The sequence below is a fragment of the Cloeon dipterum genome, chromosome 1, assembly GCF_949628265.1.
Source record: "Cloeon dipterum chromosome 1, ieCloDipt1.1, whole genome shotgun sequence".
NCBI classification, from domain to species: domain Eukaryota; kingdom Metazoa; phylum Arthropoda; class Insecta; order Ephemeroptera; family Baetidae; genus Cloeon; species Cloeon dipterum.
Genome location: NC_088786.1, coordinates 1,642,343 through 1,661,438, shown reverse-complemented (window position 1 = coordinate 1,661,438; position 19,096 = coordinate 1,642,343). Strand labels below are relative to the sequence as shown.

Genomic DNA, 19,096 nt, shown 5'->3' with positions numbered 1-19,096 from the left:
TGCCATATGTATTACTAGATTTTTCAGTAATTTTCAGTTAATACCCATATTCTTAAGTACTAACTTATATTACAATAATTAATTAATATGAGGGTGTTAAGAAGGATTCTAGTTTTCTTTTCAAATTTAAATCCTGGTATTTTAACAAAACTTATTTTTAATTTTAGTACTATATTGGGAGGAAATAATGGACTGAATTTTAAAATGTTTTAAAATGAAACTACAAGCATAGTTATAACTTTGTAGATTTTGTAGGATTTATTTTAGTTTTAATGGTGACAACAAATCAAACACCAGCAGGTTGGCTGCGAATGATGAGTATGATCAACACGCTTTCATTCTTTTCTCAAGAAAGTAAAATTTGCCGCACTCTTTGCATTCAGTCATTTGCCATGCTCTACATTTTGCAATCAAACAAAGCGAACTCTAGTCTAATCGGACCGATCTGTTAAACTGCACTTGAAATATATTATGGGCAAGAGCTTCTCACCGTCAAAAGCTCCTCTATCATCAGACTTCTAGATCTGCAGTCGCAAGCTCTTTCCATGGCAAATATAATACGGTTGGGAGGTTGGAGCGGGAAATCATTTTTGAAAAACTGGAAAGGCACATCTGCCGCATACAAAAATCAAGCACCATTCAACGCAAGCTGGCGTGAGTGTTACCTGCACTATTATTTATAATTATACTATACATTACATTGTATTTTAAAGCACGGTGATGATGAGAGTCTTACATGAGTGAGGAAACAATGGGGTTCAAGCTACATCAGTTTTATCGTCTAAGCCGAATACATTTCCTTGAAAATATCACACAGTACAAATCATGCTTAATGGTGGCAATATTTTAATTTGAGTTTCGTCGGTTTCGCTAGCATACAACCTGCTCAAATGCAAACTTGTCCGTTGGGTAACTTGGTAGTTTTTAAAATTTGAGCACAATATAAGACGTCAATGTTTTGATCATGGAAAATGCTGCGTTTCATTAACTCTTGCTTAGGGAGAGTCTTGAATTAAAATTAAAATGGAACATATGTTAAAAACAGGCCAACAATCCTGGGGGACAGATTAAAATTCCACTTAAAACTAAAGAGATTGTTCATCAACGAGGGTTTCTTGTTACTTGGCATCGTAGTCATCTCTCTCATTCACATGAGGAAAATTATCCAGCTGGATAAGCATCATCAGAAGGAAAAACCAAACGAGGAATGAGGCGTGAAGTAAAATATCCGGCGCTGATATACTTTACACAGCCTTCTTTTTGCTACTCTTACTACGGCTGCGTGGTAATGTGGCGTGAGTAGCGTGAATAACATTCACCTGAAAAGATTCAACACATTAGACAAGTGTTTCTGCGCTCGCAAATTCGCGACAAGTCATGCAACGCTAAAGAAAAGATTTTATTTATTTAGAGATCTCAGCCAGCCAGAAAATTTTTGGTCACGTGGGCAGCCGCCAGCCGTCGGTGAAAAAGGGTCAAAAATTAAAAAGTTCTGGAGAACAATATATCTTAAAGCACTATCAAACTTCACGATTAAAATACTGTCAGCCCCGCCAGCCGCCAGGCAAAAAATTCGGCTAAGCCGGTCCAGCCTTCCGCTGCTGTAAATCTCGCGGCTGAGACCTCTAACTCGGTTTATTTTTTAGTCAAAATGCACAAAATGCCAGGGTTAGTGTTCAGAGCTGGTTGGAAGCTTCCATGGGAGGGCAGTTAGTTTCTGTGGACGAGTTATATATTTATGCAACCAAAGAGGCACACACAACTTGCTTACATAGTTGTATATCAGCGCCTTTTTCAACTTGAGGCCCACCCTATTTAGGATTATTTACAAATCAGTCATTTTCTTGCTGCTCGAATTAGAGCTTTTTTCCGGCTTAGTGTGCCAGAAACTGAGCAGCGAAGATTTGCTCTCGCGTTTCTTCTCTTTCGAGTCAGTATTGAGGAAAACGGTCTCTTCCGACTTTGATGCGTTGTCTGCTTCCGGCAAGTGCCTCACAACGCCCGGTTTTAGAACCAATCTGGCTTTCAAAGGGCCATCGTCGTCTGGCGCCACTTCCGTTGGTCTCGGGGGTGCAGGTCTTTTGTTGTACCTTCCCGCTCTGGCCCCAGACGTTTTTGTAGAACTTGGAGTGCTGCACCGACTCTCTTGCTCATTGTCTGGCGAAATCAATGAACTCACTGACGCACACGGACTGCAGGATTGCATTGCTCTGTCCATTTCTTCGGCAGCTTGCAAGGTGGTCGGCAGAGACTCCAGCGACATTCTGATCAACGAGGTGTGGCCCAGATTGTGGTCTTCAGATACAGACACTTCCACTTTCATCACTACATCTGGCGAGTCCTCTTTCTTCACTTCTTCCGTTTCAAGTTCTTTCACGAGCGGAACTGCTTCATCACTCTTTTCCATTTCAATGTTTTCAATGATTTCAGGAATTTCTCCCATGCCAACAGGAGTTTCAACTGTTTCGATTACTGCTGGATCTTCTGCCACAAGTACAGGATCCTCCTCTTGGCTTGATACTTCCTGAGGTACGGGAGCTGGATCTTCTACTGTCACAGGTACAGGATCCTCCTCTTTACTTAATACTTCTGGAGGTACGGGAGCTGGTTCTTCTGCAACTTGCTCAACACTATCAGGCTCTTTGCCCAACTCTTCATTGGAGGAGGCTTCAAAGAAGTCTTCGTCTGCCGCAGCGTCTGATTCCTCAACGTCACTCTTGGAATGGACCGTTTCCAATTCTTCGTTCAGAGCAATAAAATCCTCCTCACTCTCTAACTCCTCAATAATTACAGTGCTTTTTCGAGCAGGCATCTCTGACTGATTGTAAATATCCGAAAAAGGGTCTAGGAGGGAATTAAACGATGACAATTCTAACTCTGCTTCCAACACCTAAGTCCCAGAAAATGGAGAATTAATTGCCATTCTCTGGAGAGATTCGACAGCTTATATTGAAAAAATGGCGATAGCAAAAGCAACTTACATCAGTAACCGACGATGCCAAAACCGTGCTCTTTGGGCGGCCACTCTGAGACTTGGCTCCTGTGCTGGATATGCTTCTGCGCGTTCTTGGTCTCGAATTAACTGAGCTGGTTCTGGTCAAACCATCAATGTCCATTTCCTCGACATCAACATCAGCACTGCTTTGATCATGTGTGGCAATTAGTACAAAGTGCGTTTCTAGACTAGAGATGATGAAATAATGCGATACCAAGAGTAATAAGCAAGCGAGACCCAGCAGAAAGAAAGAAAAGTGATATGGTGCCAAAATAAACAAAAGAGGCTAAGACATCATACCAAAAATTTATTACAAAGCGTTTCCAATTAACCACACAAAGTTTGTTAGTATTGATTGCACGTAATCTTCAGTCAAACTCATTCATTTTGGTGCATTACAAATGCAATTATAAAATATACACATATATAAACATACAAAATCAGTAAAAAAATCAGGCACGTTCAATTAAATGTACCCTCAGGTCACAAATTTAATGTGCAGAGTGCAGAGTTAAAAGCTTACAGCGAATAATAGGATATCATAGACATAATCAAACAGTTGGCAACCAATCAGAAATTCAGAAGTTAAAATAATTATAATTATTATCATAAGAGTTCAGCACACATTTATAAAAGCATAGAACAAACTGTCACATATTGGACAACTTAAAAACAGTGCTTGTTGTCGTGAGTGGCCTAGAGACCACTTTTTACCTTAAGGTGGATGCAGCTTTGCTAGCAGCTAGGTTATTGTTAGTGGCGTCACCAGTATGAGATCCTCTTTGGCGCACGTTTACATCAACAGCTGAGAAATACATATCGACTCGGCTCGAGCCAGACTGAGTTCTGCGGGGGGCGTAGCCTCGGTGAGCAACCCTTCTCTCGTCTAGAGAACAAGAAACAAAGAAAGTAAATAAATGAAGCAGAATTATTAGAGGTCTCAGCCAGCTGCCGGTGAAAAAGGGTCAAAAAAGAAAAAATGTCACCGCCGCCGGGCCGGTCCTGCCTTAATCTTGCGGCTGAGACCTCTAAGAACTATCAATTTTCTACAATACCTTGGACATCTTCTTCGTCATCAGTCAATTCAATCTCGTTTCTGATTGCTCTCCTCCTGGGTGCGTCGACCTGCTCTTCATTGAGGTCACCAAGACTATAGGACTTCTTCAATTGGCTGACCAAGCCGCCGCCACCCTGTGCGATAACACAAATTGGAGCTCACTTTTATTTTGAATATTTTGAGCAACAGAAATTCAGGATGAAACAAACTAAATCAAAACATGGTCTGACAAGTAATACCTTGTACACCAGAAGAGCACTCTTGTCAATGCAGCATTAATTAGAATAACAGTTTGAGGTAGAGGATGAAGAGGTGAATGAGGCAAAAATGCAAGCTCACCTTAATAGCAGTCTGAAGTGCATAGTTGATGCCTTTTGATCCCAGCTCCACCATTGTGCTGTAGCTCCTTTCCTTCATTTTGGCTAGGTACTCGTCGATCTCCTGAATATTTTAATGATAGTTTGTCAGAATCAGCGTTGCATTTGCTTACCACCCAGTTTTTCCCCCACTAGATTTTACCAATTTTTAGCGCAAGAAATGCAACAATTAAGTTTTCCCCAGTGAAAATCTAATATTTGCGGTGGGAGTGGTCAGATTTTCCTCTACTGTTCATATTTTTTTGCCTTAATTGCTCAAAAAAAAATATTCCTGACAATTTTTCAAGTTGAGGTCATAAGCAAATAATTAAAAAAATATTAAAAGTTAAGGTGTAAAAACATTCCCAGCAAAGAAACTGTTAAAAATTGAAAAAAACCTGTTTGTACCCGAGCTGCACTTAAAAAAATGTTTTTTTAATCCTGGTCAGAATTAAATTTTATTGTTACCTTCTCACGCTCCGTGAGTGCCGGATGGACAAATTTTCTGTACAAGAAGCTGGAACCTTTGGTCGCAGGGGAAAGGAGCCAAAGCACCAGGATGACCTTCATCTCGTAGTAAAACGGCACCCTGCGGATGAATTAGCAAAATGAACAACATTTCTTCCACTTAATGTTGATACAAACCAGAAGCTGAGGAAGACATCGCTGAGCGTTTCGACGCACGTGAAGAGAGCGAAAACAATCCAGTACATCATCCATGTCACCTAAACGACAGAGAAAATCAGCACACATGAGCAATGAAGAGTACAAGTAACCGATTCTATTCTAATAAGGCAGCTTGCCAGACAAGCGAGGGGTCACCGAACTGCAAAGGAAATCGTATCTCTAATTTTGGAGCTGCAAGCTGCGGGGAGGAATTTTTAACCGTTTCTCATCGTCATCGCGGCCGAGCTGACAGACTTTGACTTGTGCACTCTTGTTATTAACACTGCGAATCTAACCACGCTGCGGTCTGCAGTATGTGGGATGACGAATTAGCAACTCAAGAAGCCACTCTCACGATTACAAAATCAGACGCGGATGAAAAAGTAAAGTGTTCTCTGTGTTGTGGTCTCGTTACTTTGACGGATGCGTCTAGCGCAGGAAGTTAAGGTTGCAAGCAGCAACAGGGACCAATTTACGCACTCATTTATCAATCAAACAAGATGAATCACTTCCTTTGAACAACTTAAAAGGCGTTCGCAGCCAACGGAAATTTCGATAAGCTCAAATCAAAGGTGCACAGGAATTTGAAATTTCTTTTCGCGGCCCACAATACCAGAAAACACCATTTGAAGTACAGAAAATAATTACTCACGTATGCTTTGACGTCCTTGTTGCGGACCGCCTTGTAGCTGGCGTAGGCAGGGTAGAGGGTGCCGAACAGCAGTCTGAAGCAAGGGTAGAGAAAATAATGAGCACAGAAAGTAGGGACGAGCAGAAGGGTGGCAAGGGTGTAGAGGGCGACGCGCAGCGGCAGCGCGGGCTCGTCCGCGACCATGGCGAGGCTGGCGACAAGACTGCAGCCGGGCGACAAGTGGAAAGGAACCCTCCAGAGTCTCACGGGGCTCCTGTTCACCTGATCGCCTTCAAGCTAACAACTAGCCAAGCAAGCAATGCAATTTGCAAACTACGCACCACTCGATTTTGAGACAAACTTAAAAAATACTCTGTTGTGTAACGCGAGCTGCTACAGTGAATTTGACACTGCGACGTGCGTTGATAATTATTCGGTTTTGTATTATGATACTTGTTTATAGGGATTTTTATTTTCATGTGACATAACATGACTTGATAAGTCACTTAACGTTTCTTGTAGATTAAGCAATGTATTGCATGGATTTCATTAAGACTACTTTTTAGCTGTGCAAACGTTTCAAGGCAAAGCTTTGCATAAAATTTGTGAATGCTTGAAAATTAAAAAAAAAAAATTGGAAAATGCTTAGAATTTCTTAAGTTAAGTTTCATTTTTTGAGAAAATCGGCTCAAAAGTTTGCATGCGAGCACTGGCTTGCTCCTTACTGTAAACCCACGATTTATTTCACAATTTAGCAAATTTTGATAGATCGCGACGAGATGGATCGAGAAAGTTGGCAAAATCTGGAATTTAACTGTTCTTTGGTTCTGATTTCATAAATATTGTTAAATTTCACAGCCAAATAACTCAATGAACAACAACTTCTTGTAACTTTAGTCAAAAATGCAAACTGTTTTCAGCTGTCGGCATGGGCCTGTAAAGCTTTACTTAAAGCGTTTTAAATCTACAAATTTTCACGCCACTCAACTCCTTATCAAAAATATATTATGTTTAAAGCTTATCATAGTTGTTACTTCATAATGTTATTTTTACTCATTAAATTTCATCCGTCACACGCATTTTTAATTGCGTCAAAAGGGTTATAGGGTTTAATTCCGCACCAAATATTGAATTGAGGCAAAACATTATATTATGAAATTGAAATAAATGCGAACCCACAGATTTACGCCCAATTTTCATTAAGTGGTTTTGCTACCATTAGAGATTACAGTGGACCCCTTTGAAAAAGCTTGTTGAATTTTAATAAGAACAAGCGACAACGTGAATAGAATGCTCATCCCTCGGTTCAGGCCTTTTTCAATCCCTACAGCTCTTGTGGCACACAACAGAAAAGAGCATGCGATGAAATGTCGTGGGCTCATTGTCACCTAGTGTCACGGCCGCATTAAAATGTGGGTTTCGTCCGCTCGTCCGCCCGTTCGCCCGACGTGCAAAACAGTGATCGGAAAAGTGATCGCAATAGAATCGAGCAGGGAAAACCTGATCGACCGGTTAGCTGCTCTAGTGTTTTCCACAAAAGTAGGCGAAAGAGTTGAATAATACGAAGGATAGTCAAGCCCGCCGCAATTCCCCTGGCACTAAATTAATATAAATAGCCACGGGGCAAAAAATGCTGCGGCAACGGCAAGCAAGTGCGAGAACGCGCCTTCTGGCATACAGAAAACAGACTTGAGATAATTTTAGACGTCGAGAGGAAAGAATACGGTCATTCGCTAGGCTGCTAGCTTCCTCTGTTCGCAACTCAAGTGAAGTAAGTCACTGCGAGCAGCTGCGTCGGCCAGCGAATGGACAATTGGTTATCGCATAAATAAAAGAAGTCGCAATCATGCAAATTGATCCACCCTGCTGCTTTTGTCACCGACTTATTGTAATTCAAGCGCGCAAAAATATCGGATTCACGCTGTCTATATAGTGGTGAAATCACTCTCCATTGTGACTCAAGAAGTCGTGTTTCGCGGCATTGAAAGCGAAACATACAGGAAGGAGCAAACCATGTCCATGTGGAACGGAACACGTTCAATATTTCACTGAAGGATAAACAGAAAAGCTGACGAAAACTTGCTTGTAACAACCAATAAAAAATTATCATCCAGCAAAAACTTGTCCGTTGGGTTGAGTTGCTGGCTGCGTTCAATTGTTCCTATCAACTATTTCTTTCAAGCGACGCAGATGTGTGATTAGAGCAATATAGCAATTGTTTCAACAAGGGGATCGCACTCATTAATCCGAAAAATATCAGGGTTTTTCGCTACGCTTCGATAGTGTTTCATAAATGGTGACAATTTTCTAAAAGAATAGTTGCTCTCATTCGCAAAATCCACGCCTAAAATCAAAATTTTAAGAAATTTCAAACTGCCATAATTTCTTGAAACGTAATCCGATTAAATTCTGACAATTTTGGAATATATTCAGCCAGACAAATTTAATGATGTACAATTTTTATACTTTTGGCATAGTTTTGCTAGAGTTTGAATTATTTCGAAGTTAGTTGTCATAAACTCAACCTCCATTTAAGCCATATTTTGCTTCCTAGTAAGTTTGAATCAACTTTCAAAAGGCTTTTCCGGGAAATTGCGAAGAGCAAAAAAATTTTCAGCATAAAACTCCCCCTACGCAACTAATAAGCTCATTCGCTTTGTTTGCACTCTCACGCGCGATTATTAGGCCCTAAAATACGCACTGGATGCAAAATAAACAACATGCAAGCCTCATAGAACCAATCGATTCGCGCCGCTTCACTTCCCAACACAACTTGAATTATCATTTAAACACTCCTCTAAAAGATTGTTGCCTGCCAGATTCTAATTTTAGACTATACTCGCAATGTAAAGATGACTTGGGAAGTCCCTCAAGTTGAAGATCGTGAATTGCCTGGGAATAAGCGCACAAGCATGCCACTTTCAAAGTCGCGTGCCGGCAAGTTTAAAACGATGCTTTTACGTCGTAACATCGGCTAGAGCGATTTTCTAACGAATGTTGGCTGCGTCCAGCTGAGTCCAGCTGCTCGTCAAGATCAGATAAAAAACTTAAAATAAGCAAAGTCAGATTCAAAGTATTTTTATCTGTTTTGGCATGGGCGCAAGAGGGACCAAATGGAAACCATCAGCACCTGAATCCACTTAAAACAAGCATCGACGCGTTGGACAGATTCGATTTCGCATCCGAGTTTGTCACGTTAGTTGCTGCACGTCGTGATTTGCATCGCATACACACGGTTGAATGAACATTGAGGAAAAAATTGCGCAGTCACGTTCCGCAGACTTTATATCTGATACGCCGACTCTTAATTGGGTAATTAAAATTGAGTGATAAATAAATTTCAGTTGAAACCGGAAAGGAAGGAAAATAACTTGAATGGAATTCAACAAAGGGAGTCTTCTCAAGCGTATCAAAGGGCACCACTTTCTTTCCGCAATAAACCAACTAATTCATTTGTGGCAGCAGCGTTGAAATTATCAATTTCCTAACGTTGACACCGAATGATAAAATAAAACGTCGCTATATGGACACTATAATTGCTTGAAAGTAAAGCTTTAAAGAAATTTATGGAAAATCCTTCTAAAAATTAGGAAAAAGCTTCAAATTTCTAGGTTGCCGTTTAAATTTGTGAAAAAATTACTCAAATTGTTGGATGCTTAGTAAGCGGCAAGCACTGTCTCCCCACTGTAAAACTACGATTTTATTTTTACAAATTAGGGAATTTTTCCTACATAAGGGATCGTTATCAAGCGAGGAAATCGAGAAATTTGGCCCTCGTTTCATTATTGAAGATATAATCAGTCACTAAATTTCACAAAAAAATGAACTCATTGAACTACTTTCCATGGTAAAAAATGCAAAATGTTCTTAATTGTCGGCCTGCAAAGCTCTGCTTCGAAAAATCATGCTGAAAATTATTCGGATTAATGATTGCTGCAGCTCAACCACGCTTGAGATAAGTATAAAATGTAGAAATTCTGCTCTCGCACAGGGTGCTTGTTTGAATTCAACAGATTCCTGCGCAGCAACACTGATGGGACAGATGTCCGTGCCAAGTGGTAACATGCACGCACACATTTGATCGCATCCCCTCACGCACCGCCGCGAATTTCAGGAATTTCAAATTACGTGAAATAATGTTCGCTGATTGCGAGCGAGCAGCTCGGCAAAACGAGTTTCAAATGCGCTATTTCCATAAAAGGAATAATGAAGCGAGGCCGTCAAATGAGAAAAATCTGCCGACTGTTCCAGAGGGCCGCTTTGTGAATCCACGGGTGGATCTATGTACAAACGCCATTATTATGCACGATTTTAAACAACCCACTGACTTCTCTTGCAGACTTTGGTGTGGGCGCTCTCAACAATATTGACTGTACTTGCATAAGCAGCACAGAGCATCCTTGACCTTTCCGCTCTTTTATGAAACACATGCCGCAGTTAAATTCTGCAGAAAGGCTTGGATATTTTCGTGTCTATCGAAAGATAATGTAAAAATGTAGGTGAACAAAACTAGCTCTGCGCACTAAAATGAGTAATGTCCGCTTTCTTCGAGTGTTTATATGTATTGAACCACTCGGCGAAATCAATCACGGCGACGCGTCCCCGATTCGAATTTGGCGTAACACACACACACATTAAAAAAATTCTGAGCCACCTTGAGCCCGCAAGCCGGCTAACGAACGTATGACTGTATCTACGAAAGGAAAGCGATTGTTGTGCCCGACCTTGCCCATGTTGGCCGCGTATTTCCACCGTTGGGAAACAGCTACGAGCGAGGCATTTTGCGCAAAAGGAAAGAGAATTTTTCTCACATGGCAATCCTTGATCCGATGGCGGCGATCATCGTGGACAGCGGATGGGGTCAAGCTGCCAAAGCATCAACTCCGGGGCCTCAAGCCATGCACCGCGAGCAGCCGAAATACGTTAGAAATCCTCGTTCGTTCTGTATTGTTGTCTGGCCGTATATTTAGCCAAACGGCTGCTGCAGCAGCAAGGAGAGAGAAAACCAGCTGGTCGTCAACGCCACCACTGGCAGGCGGAGGGGAGGGAAACTAACAGCTGCCAATGAATGGCCGGCAGCACGGTAGGGGGCAGATCAATCAATTAATTTCGCGAGTGAACCGGTTTTTAGTTATATATTTACTTACCGGTTAAATTGAACTGAAAATTGACTTTTAAAGCAAAATTTCAAAAAAATTTAATGGTTCATAAACATGTCCGTTAATCGTGGGAGGATTTTGCATTGCGTGTCTCAAACAAATAATATCACCACCGTTGACTCTAATTGGTGGAGCGGTAGGCAGGTGAAGCTGGCGCGCTTCTTGCGAATGCGAATGTCAACAAATACGAACACGTTCGAAATAGGTAACGTGCGTGTATCTGTGGAAACTCTCGTTGCGACAGCGGCGCGCGCGGGGAGGGGAGGCGCGCGGCCGCGCGGCTTTGCTGCGAGGGGAATCGAGGCGGACCCAGGCGAGGCAAGTCGTACAGGCACCAGGCGTTGCACCAGGTTGTATATATACGGAGGCCAACATTTGGTATTATTTATGGCAAAGAAGAATCGGAAAATCGACGACCGTCCATGACGAACGTGGTGTTCGCGAGTGCAGCCGATTAGCCTTGAAGACAAGTGACATGATCAGACCGAGTGCACCTGACACGGTGATGTTCAAATTCCGCGAGGAGCTGGTGGGCAAGCGGTTTTTGTCTGTGAGTGCTAGTGGTGGCTCGGCCAGGTTGAAATTGAACAAGATCGCCGAATGGGGTTGGCGGGCTGGCGTGATCAGGGCAGCCACACACCACGACTGCACCAACCCTGAGCTGCAGGTATGTAAAAAAATATATGTGTACAATTCTTAAGACGACTTGACTGACATCGCAGCGCAGGTTGATAACGGTACTTTCAAGTGCCTGCAGCTGTGAGATAAATAAGGAGGCTGCACAGGAGCCGTTCTGATTTGCCTCTAAATTAATTGCGAGGCTCATTTGAATGGGTTGCACTGCCCTCCGACTACTTTTCCATTCATGAATCGGACCGAAAGGACAATTTGGCGGTGGGAGCGAGCGCCGACCCCGAATCGAATTTGGGGCCTCGTTCGAGTCGAGAGACGAGTTGCTGCCGACCAGCTGGTTGTGGTTGCTGCTGGCTGATATATCCAAATAAATCCTCTCGGAGGGGGCTGCTAAAAATAACCCGCCCGTAATTACATTCACGCACTCTGCGAAATACCTCGGCGGTGGAATGAAAACTCGTGCATATTTTCACCTCTTTATTTTTCCTACAGTCGAATTTAAAGGGCTGCTCGCGAGTGCGCGTATTATTTTGGTCATGCCACCGGAGCCGCGGGGGAGCGAGGTCATGAACCCCTTGCCTGCCTGCCTGCCTGCCTGCTGCTTCGTGTAGTCAATTGGAGGGTGTGGCGGGAGGGCGAGCCGAGTGAGTGACATTGATAACGTGCACTCCTCGCGCTACTCGCTCCTCGCCGGGATAATAATGCACAATGCCGTCGCATCTCCCTGCCTGCTTCCCATTTTATTGTCCAGTCCACCCCCTTTTGTAGTAATTAAACACATTCGTAGTGCGTTACGCTCCATGCCATGCGGGGTTCCGCTTATCGTTCGCGCTCGATAAACGTGCCAGCCTCTCGTGTTTGGGCCGATTAGATAGCAGCTTAAGATTTGTGTCAAACTGACCGAGATTCAAGAACGCTTAGTGGCAATAATGGGCTCGGCATAATTTTATAATAGCTGGATCTACTAAAATCGATTAAATTACTTTTCTTGAACTGGCCTGAATCAAAATAATTTTTGACTGATCCGATCGTTTACAGATGGTTTGCTAACGTAAAAGGAACGTTTTCTTGCTCTCTAAGATGCTATTCTCAGCCTTTAATGTTTATTTACGTTGCCACAAAGGAATTTCTCTCTTTATTGATTCCAAACTTTTGATTCTTGCATCCCAACTACTTGGTAGAATTATTCGCTAAATATCCTGCACAAATGCCGTTTCCTTGAAGCCGTCTTTGGCGCCAAAACCTTTTTTTCCTGTTGCTTTTTCTAGGAAGGTGCGGGATAGTCGACTAATCGCGGGTTTCCCTGCACCTGCAATATTTATCGGAAATAATTATAGTCTCTCGGGGGCAAATAAGCCAGTCTTCTCGACCGAGAAGTGCAAATAATAAAGTAATTGGGGAGAAGCTCGAATGTGCGGCTTTGGAAGACTCTCAAGGACCGACGCGAGAAACGAAACGCGAATCCCATTCTGGCCGGCCGATTCGATTATGTAACTCGCAATTTGATGCAACGCGCCGAGTTCCCGCGCGTAGCAGTGCCGTAATGAATGGCAACACTACATATAGCTCTACACTCATTGGCATTCACGGCAGATTAGCATAGGCACGCGCTGGCGCCACTCTCTGCGAAATGCAAATATAAACACGGACCTAAGAAATGATTAAATACATGTACTTTGTTTCATTCGGATATTTTTAGACGTATAGCGCTCAAGTTTGGGCCATTAAGGTTTCAGGGTGGGAAATGTTTTAAAGGTAGAGTCAAGGGATGATAAGGGAGAGTTTGTGAAACAAAATTGTGTTAAAATTTAATTGTTTTAAAATGTGTTAAAAAGTGATTTGAGGCAACGGGGGAGATTAAATAATCTTCTAGACGAAGGGTGGATGAGGGATGAAAAGGGGTGGCTCGTCAGGGGGCATCACGACGAGTTAAACGGTATGCAGTTTTTGCATTTCTGACCAGCGCAGAAGCCGAGATCTCGTTTAATTTGACCTTTGACACAAAATTGAGCAGTATTTATGTGAGTAATTGGATGCAGGTTAATAAATCGATTTCAGAGGACAGAAAACGATAAAAATATATCATTTTGCAAAGGCAGCGTAAGCGGAAAAATGTGCTGTGGTGTGCAAGGGGAATCGTGCAGCGTGTTTGTGTAAATCACTAGAGACGCACGCCGGGCTAAAAATGTAGCGCCAAAAAGTGTTTATGGGCAAGAAGCCAACAAGGTCGAAGCGATGAATATTCTACGCCGCAATTACTGTTAATGAGAAATCAAAAGCAGGCAAAGGGGGAATTCCGAACGGGACTGGCAAGAACAAAAGTCTGGAAAGCATGTGACCGCTTGGCTTGCATATTAATTTCACGACGGCAGCAAAAAAGAGCACAATCGATAGCGAATTCCACCAAAAGCGGTCCATGCGAGGCACGAAAGGCGTCTTTAACTGTACGCGCGAACCGCAACAGGAGAGAGGGCAGAATGCGAGCCGTGTTTTTTGCTCCTTTGAGGCTGACCACGGACGAGACGGCACACGGAACACACACACAAACAAAATACGAGCCAACACACGCACAGAAAGGGTTGTCTTACAATTAGTTGCTGCTCCAAAAGTATTTGAGGCGTTCATTTTTCGGATCGGACGACGAAAATGAAAGTGGCGATCAATTAGGCCAACATTTTAAATTGCAGACTGTAATTAGTAGTTCATTTAAGTTTATTGTGTGTGAAATTTAGAAAAATCAGGACTAAAACGAACAGTTGTTTTTCATATTTGGCCAAAAATCGAAAAATTGAACGAATTTATAGCTTCTTTTCGATCCCTCTTTTTGCGATGTGCCCAATGGTGTGCGGATTTGGAGGAAAAATCGCTAAATTGTGATTTTTTTAAAGAAAAATATATATATTTATGCTTTTACTTAACTTTTTGAGGCGATTAAAAATTAAACATTTGCATTTTTCCAATTATATCCCCCACAAATTTTCTTTAAGAAAAAAAATACTTGGCATGACCACCTTAAAAATCTAGCACTGCAAAGAATAATAAAATCACGTCAACCCAATGCTACAGTTTAAGAGGTGATGCATGGCCGCCACGTGACTCTAATTTGTATTGATCTAACCCTTTTGGTTGTCAGTGGGTCGCATTATCTCCTTATTACGATAAGAACAATCGGAGGGGTGTGCTTCATGCAGTCGCGTGGCAACCTTAGCTCGGATTTTGCAGTAAAGGAGGGAAATCGGACACCGGGGCGGGCAGGGCAGGAGCGCGCGCGCAAGGAAAGCGCGGAGGCTGCCTGCCGGCACGCGGGATCATCGCTCTCTCTTGGCGGCCGGCGTGCCAAAACGAAAACACGCCGGGATAATCGATGCCCCGGCCGGTCGTCATGGCAACCGGGGAGCTAAGCACCGACACCGATGTGCTCCATTGGCCTGACCGCGGCGTAGGAGGAGCCGAAGCGCAGCAGCCATGCTGGATCGGGCTGCCGTGCACTAGCGCGCTCTGCGAGCCGCACTCGCAAGCTCGCGATGGCACTCGGGCAGGCAGGCAGGTGCATCTCTCGATCGCTTTGCGCTTTGCGACGGCGGCTACCGGCTCAAACTGACTCTGACTCACACTGATCGGGAAATGGACCGATGCCGGCCGACCTCCCTTCACTCGCACCTTCACCTTTGACCCGCGACGCAACCATGCCAGTGCGGATTTGTCACACACGCATGCAATTTGTTAAATCCTTTTTCGATTAGGGAATTATATAATGTGAAAGGCGAGAAGGGACTGAAATTCAATGAGCTATGAAAAACAACTCAATAGAGCGGTGTCGCACTGGCTCGCTCCGCTTGTTTTTTTTCTGACAATAAATTATGACAATTGTCGCCATTGTCTTGTTTGCGTTCGTGTCCAACTGCCAAGTCGTGAGATATTTATTGCACCGAACGACGAACGACGTGCCAGGTTAATAGGCTTACCGTTGGAAAATTTAAATTGGAATTTACCGAGGACATTAAAACTTTTTGCTTAGTGACTGAATCTCTTATGGAGCACTTGTCTTGGGAGTTGCACTGATTTCCAATTTTTGCTTCTTGTTGCAGGTACTAGTCGAGTTTGACGACGTCGAGTGGCAGCGACGCGAGTGGCTCAGCCCGCACAAAGGCCACATATTCCACGTCTTTTTGATTGAGAGCTGTCTCGTCTGGGCGGCCCGCGGCGACAGCTCGCTTCACCCAGCGCTCGTAAGTTGTTTCACTACTACTTTCTTGTTTCGTTTTGCTCACCCACTTTCCTATGAATGCCTTCTCTCGGCCATGTGCAGTGCCGTAATAACGAACGAGCCACCGCTCCGCAATTGAAATTAATTTATGCGCCTTGCTGTGTTGTGTATATACTCCGGAGGCCGGTTTATCACACAGTTTTATGTTTATTGAAGAGAGATAACCGGCGCACGTGGAATAAATTACTAATCTCCATCTTGATTGCACCTTTATCGCGATTGTATTACCTCTTGATGACATTTTTCGGTCGTCCTACATCATTCAGATTTTAATTGCTTTTCCACCGCGCGAGAGCAGTGGAGTATATATATGGACCAATTTATTACCCTGTCGTATTAAATCGAGCTTGCCAACATCATCTCTTGTGCTTCCTTTTGCAGACTTTCAAGATATTGGTGGATCACGCCCAAGTTGCTGAATCGCCGGTCCAGCCCATTGAATTCCTCACCGATCGTGCTGTCAGCTTTCGAGACGCGGGCGTCAAAGATTACCAGCCTTTTCAGGTACAAAATAAACCCCTTCTGTGGTGTGTCTGTGTCGTATTGGAGGGAGGCGAAGCCGGAAGCTTATATAGGATGCGTGGTTATTAAAATAAACACGCGGCTCGATCCAGTTGGAAAGGATCTGCGTGAGGCAGCTGGGCGAGAAAGAAGTTCTGCAATGCAATAATAATATATTGTAGCGTTTCAACTGCAGCGACCGTCGACAATAAAGTTAAAAAGTTTTTGGTTGACTTTCTGCGCGCTAACTTCTTTCTTCGAGACGGGTGAGAGAAGTTTTATTCAGTCGGGAAGCTACTGCTGCCGTCGGAATGAGAAAGTTTACAAAGAAATGAAAGAAGACTTTGCTCGCAGGCACCTTTGGTTTTCCGATCTGATTATCTGCGGAAACTTTGTAGCGCCGGCAACCCCTCCCTCTCCCCGGGCGCCCCTTTCGCTCAAACTACTTGATAAGTTTTAATTTGCAATAGTTTTGCCGAGTCGAAGAGGAATGCCCGCACGTATTACATGCGCGCGCAAATGGAATATAAAACTTTTTCGCAGACGAGCAAGAGTTGTTGGAGAGTTTGCGAGCGAGATTAGTAAAGTGGCGTTCGCCTGCCTGGCGCATCGAGCCAGCGAGCGAACGAGCTCACTCTATATGTGTAATACTTTACATAGTTAGTTTGGCAAACAACAACCAACAAAGTTAAACTGCCAGACGGCCTTATATTAGGAAGGAGGAAAGAAAAAGCGGCAGGCAGGGAGTGGTGACGGCGGGCGAAACTTTTGTCAAAAGTTTCGCCTCGCCGCCCTCTCCCTGCGCCACCGCCAGCTCGTGCAACTTTTGGTCCAGTCCATTTCACTTAATTCATCCCTCGAGGGGCATATTTCACTCGCATGTACAAATGTAATATCCGTGCATTATTATTAGTTTCTCTGCTGGCTCGTGACTTCCTCTGCATACATTGCGGGTGCTCATCCAGCGGCGCCAAAGTTGATACAGGCGCAGTATATACGCCGAGATAGTTTAATTTGCGCTCACAGAACTAATCAGCCAAGTGTGTCGGCTTCAGCTCTTGATTCCATGTTTATTAATGTCTACAGCATCATCATCTTTGACTTTCTTAACTTGCAAACTCGGATCCGCCAATAAAAGTTTGAACTCGAGCCGCTCAATAATTCAGATGCGCTGTTTATTTCATGCCATCACCACTTTGCGCTAGTTTATGAAAAAGTGTAAATCACTGCCGATTAAAGTTCAACTTCTTGTTTTTTTTCACAGGGCTGGGAGAAAGCACCGAAAGTAGCACCAAGAGATGCCACCAATGTGATTTCCTCAATTAAGCAATGGACTGATTTTCACAACGGACAGAGTATCCTTCTGTCCACGCCTAGTGTTCTCGTTGGATACAGGGTAGAAGTTTACAGGGCGGAGGGCACCACTCAGTGGTACACTGCTGTGATCGTAGCTTTCAACGATGCCTCAAGTGTGAGTCAAGTGGGCTGGCTATGCTTGATGTTTCGCGCCAAGCGAGTTTAAACGATTCGATTGCTCTTTCAGGACCTGACAGTGACTGATGACACGGTATTAGAAGAACACAACGAAGACCCGCGCCTTGTACAAATGAGATTAATTGGAGATGGAGGTAATTATTTATCACTTCATTGACTTTTGGCGAGGTCATACCCATCAGATAGGGTTACATTCCAATAATATGCCCACACAAAATACATAATTGAGAACGGATTCTGCTGTGAAATCATTAATTTCTGGTGCGCAATGTACAAATCAGGCATGAAAAATTAAAAAAAAAATGAAAACGTACCGCAACGGCGCCAACCCCCTCCAGTACCTCTCGCCCGCCAGGGCATGAATCAAACGCTTCTGGTCCAGGAACACGGACCGCAGCGCCCCAAATCGCAATGCCATAGGATCTAATAGAATAAGCATGATCATATAATAAACATTTAACACGCGTTTCTCATCAAATGTCGATATTTGCCCAAAAATTTAAAAATTGTCTGCTTCAGTGGTCGAGTCCATCATGCGAGGTGACAATGTCGGCATCACGGCTAGACGGTCGCGATCTGCAACTGCCGCTGCCAGCTTGTCTCTTCAGTCACCTGTGAGTTCATGCTTGCTTAATACAAGAGTGGCCCCCATTGTTTTTATCGAGACCAACGCTGTCGTCGTCGTCGCTGGCACTCCCCCGCAGAGAGAGCACGCTTTTTTTCGCTCTTCCTCTCTCTTTGATTTAACAGCATGCTGCTCAAGAGAGAGAGAGAGAGAGAGAGAGCAGTGCTGTTATATTTCTGCGGGGGTGACCTTGGTGAGCGCGCATTGCAACATGTTGTGGATGTGTCATGTGAAGCCTTAAGATGACAAATAGGAGCCACATGAAACCAAAGCATACACATAACCTGTCAACCCGGGATGCCGAGCATCTGCTCCCAAGATGCGAGACCCAAGCTCTTAAATTCCTCAAATCCGCGTTTTTAAATATTTCGAGGAGTCGCTTTTGTGATTTGCTCTCTGCCGACAGATGCGTGCTCATCGAGTGACCTCCACGCCGTCATCAAGCCCTGGAGGCCGCAGTAATCACACACCCCCGTCGTTTATGTCATCAGCCGCAACCAATTCAAATGCCATCGTTACACGCAAGGCATCCAGAGTAACTGACACCGCGACATCAGATAAAGGTAAGGGCGTTTACCTATTAATTTGGTGTATTTATGAGACAGAAAGTCAGCTGGAATACGAAATTATTGTAAAAAAATTTGCAAGCATGACTTCCTCTTAACCGCTTGAGAAAATGCGAAACAGGAGGGAATTCGTTGAATCAGCGTAT

General features: G+C 43.6%; 2 protein-coding genes across 6 annotated transcripts in view; one reads left to right on the top strand and one right to left on the bottom strand.

The window, feature by feature from the left end:
- Positions 1–232: 232 nt before the first annotated feature.
- Positions 233–10,739, bottom strand: LOC135938940 (uncharacterized). 3 transcript variants are annotated; one of them, XM_065483009.1, is made up of 11 exons: positions 10,517–10,739; positions 5,727–5,799; positions 5,054–5,133; positions 4,877–4,997; positions 4,392–4,493; positions 4,292–4,312; positions 4,051–4,186; positions 3,710–3,881; positions 2,982–3,141; positions 1,772–2,890; positions 233–1,319 (listed from the first exon to the last, which is right to left on the bottom strand). In XM_065483009.1, exons 1-10 carry the CDS (start codon positions 10,546–10,548, stop codon positions 1,826–1,828), a joined length of 1,962 nt encoding a protein of 653 aa, XP_065339081.1. In that variant the 5' UTR covers positions 10,549–10,739; the 3' UTR covers positions 233–1,319; positions 1,772–1,825. The 3 variants fall into 3 exon arrangements, with proteins under 3 accessions (XP_065339081.1, XP_065339089.1, XP_065339098.1); XM_065483017.1 differs by having other exon boundaries at positions 2,982–3,138; positions 10,517–10,730; XM_065483026.1 differs by lacking the exon at positions 4,292–4,312 and having other exon boundaries at positions 10,517–10,730.
- A 435-nt stretch (positions 10,740–11,174) lies between these two features.
- Positions 11,175–19,096, top strand: part of Kdm3 (Lysine demethylase 3) — a 46,964-nt gene continuing 39,042 nt past the window's right edge. For 2 of the 3 annotated variants that reach the window (XM_065482988.1, XM_065482979.1), the window contains exons 1-7: positions 11,175–11,531; positions 15,586–15,726; positions 16,146–16,268; positions 17,530–17,736; positions 17,809–17,893; positions 18,279–18,373; positions 18,791–18,947. In XM_065482988.1, coding sequence (XP_065339060.1) covers positions 11,340–11,531; positions 15,586–15,726; positions 16,146–16,268; positions 17,530–17,736; positions 17,809–17,893; positions 18,279–18,373; positions 18,791–18,947 — 1,000 coding nt within the window. In that variant the 5' untranslated portion in view covers positions 11,175–11,339. Of the gene's footprint in view, positions 11,532–15,114; positions 15,190–15,585; positions 15,727–16,145; positions 16,269–17,529; positions 17,737–17,808; positions 17,894–18,278; positions 18,374–18,790; positions 18,948–19,096 lie in introns of those variants that run through there. The other variant, XM_065482996.1, reaches the window with a different exon arrangement.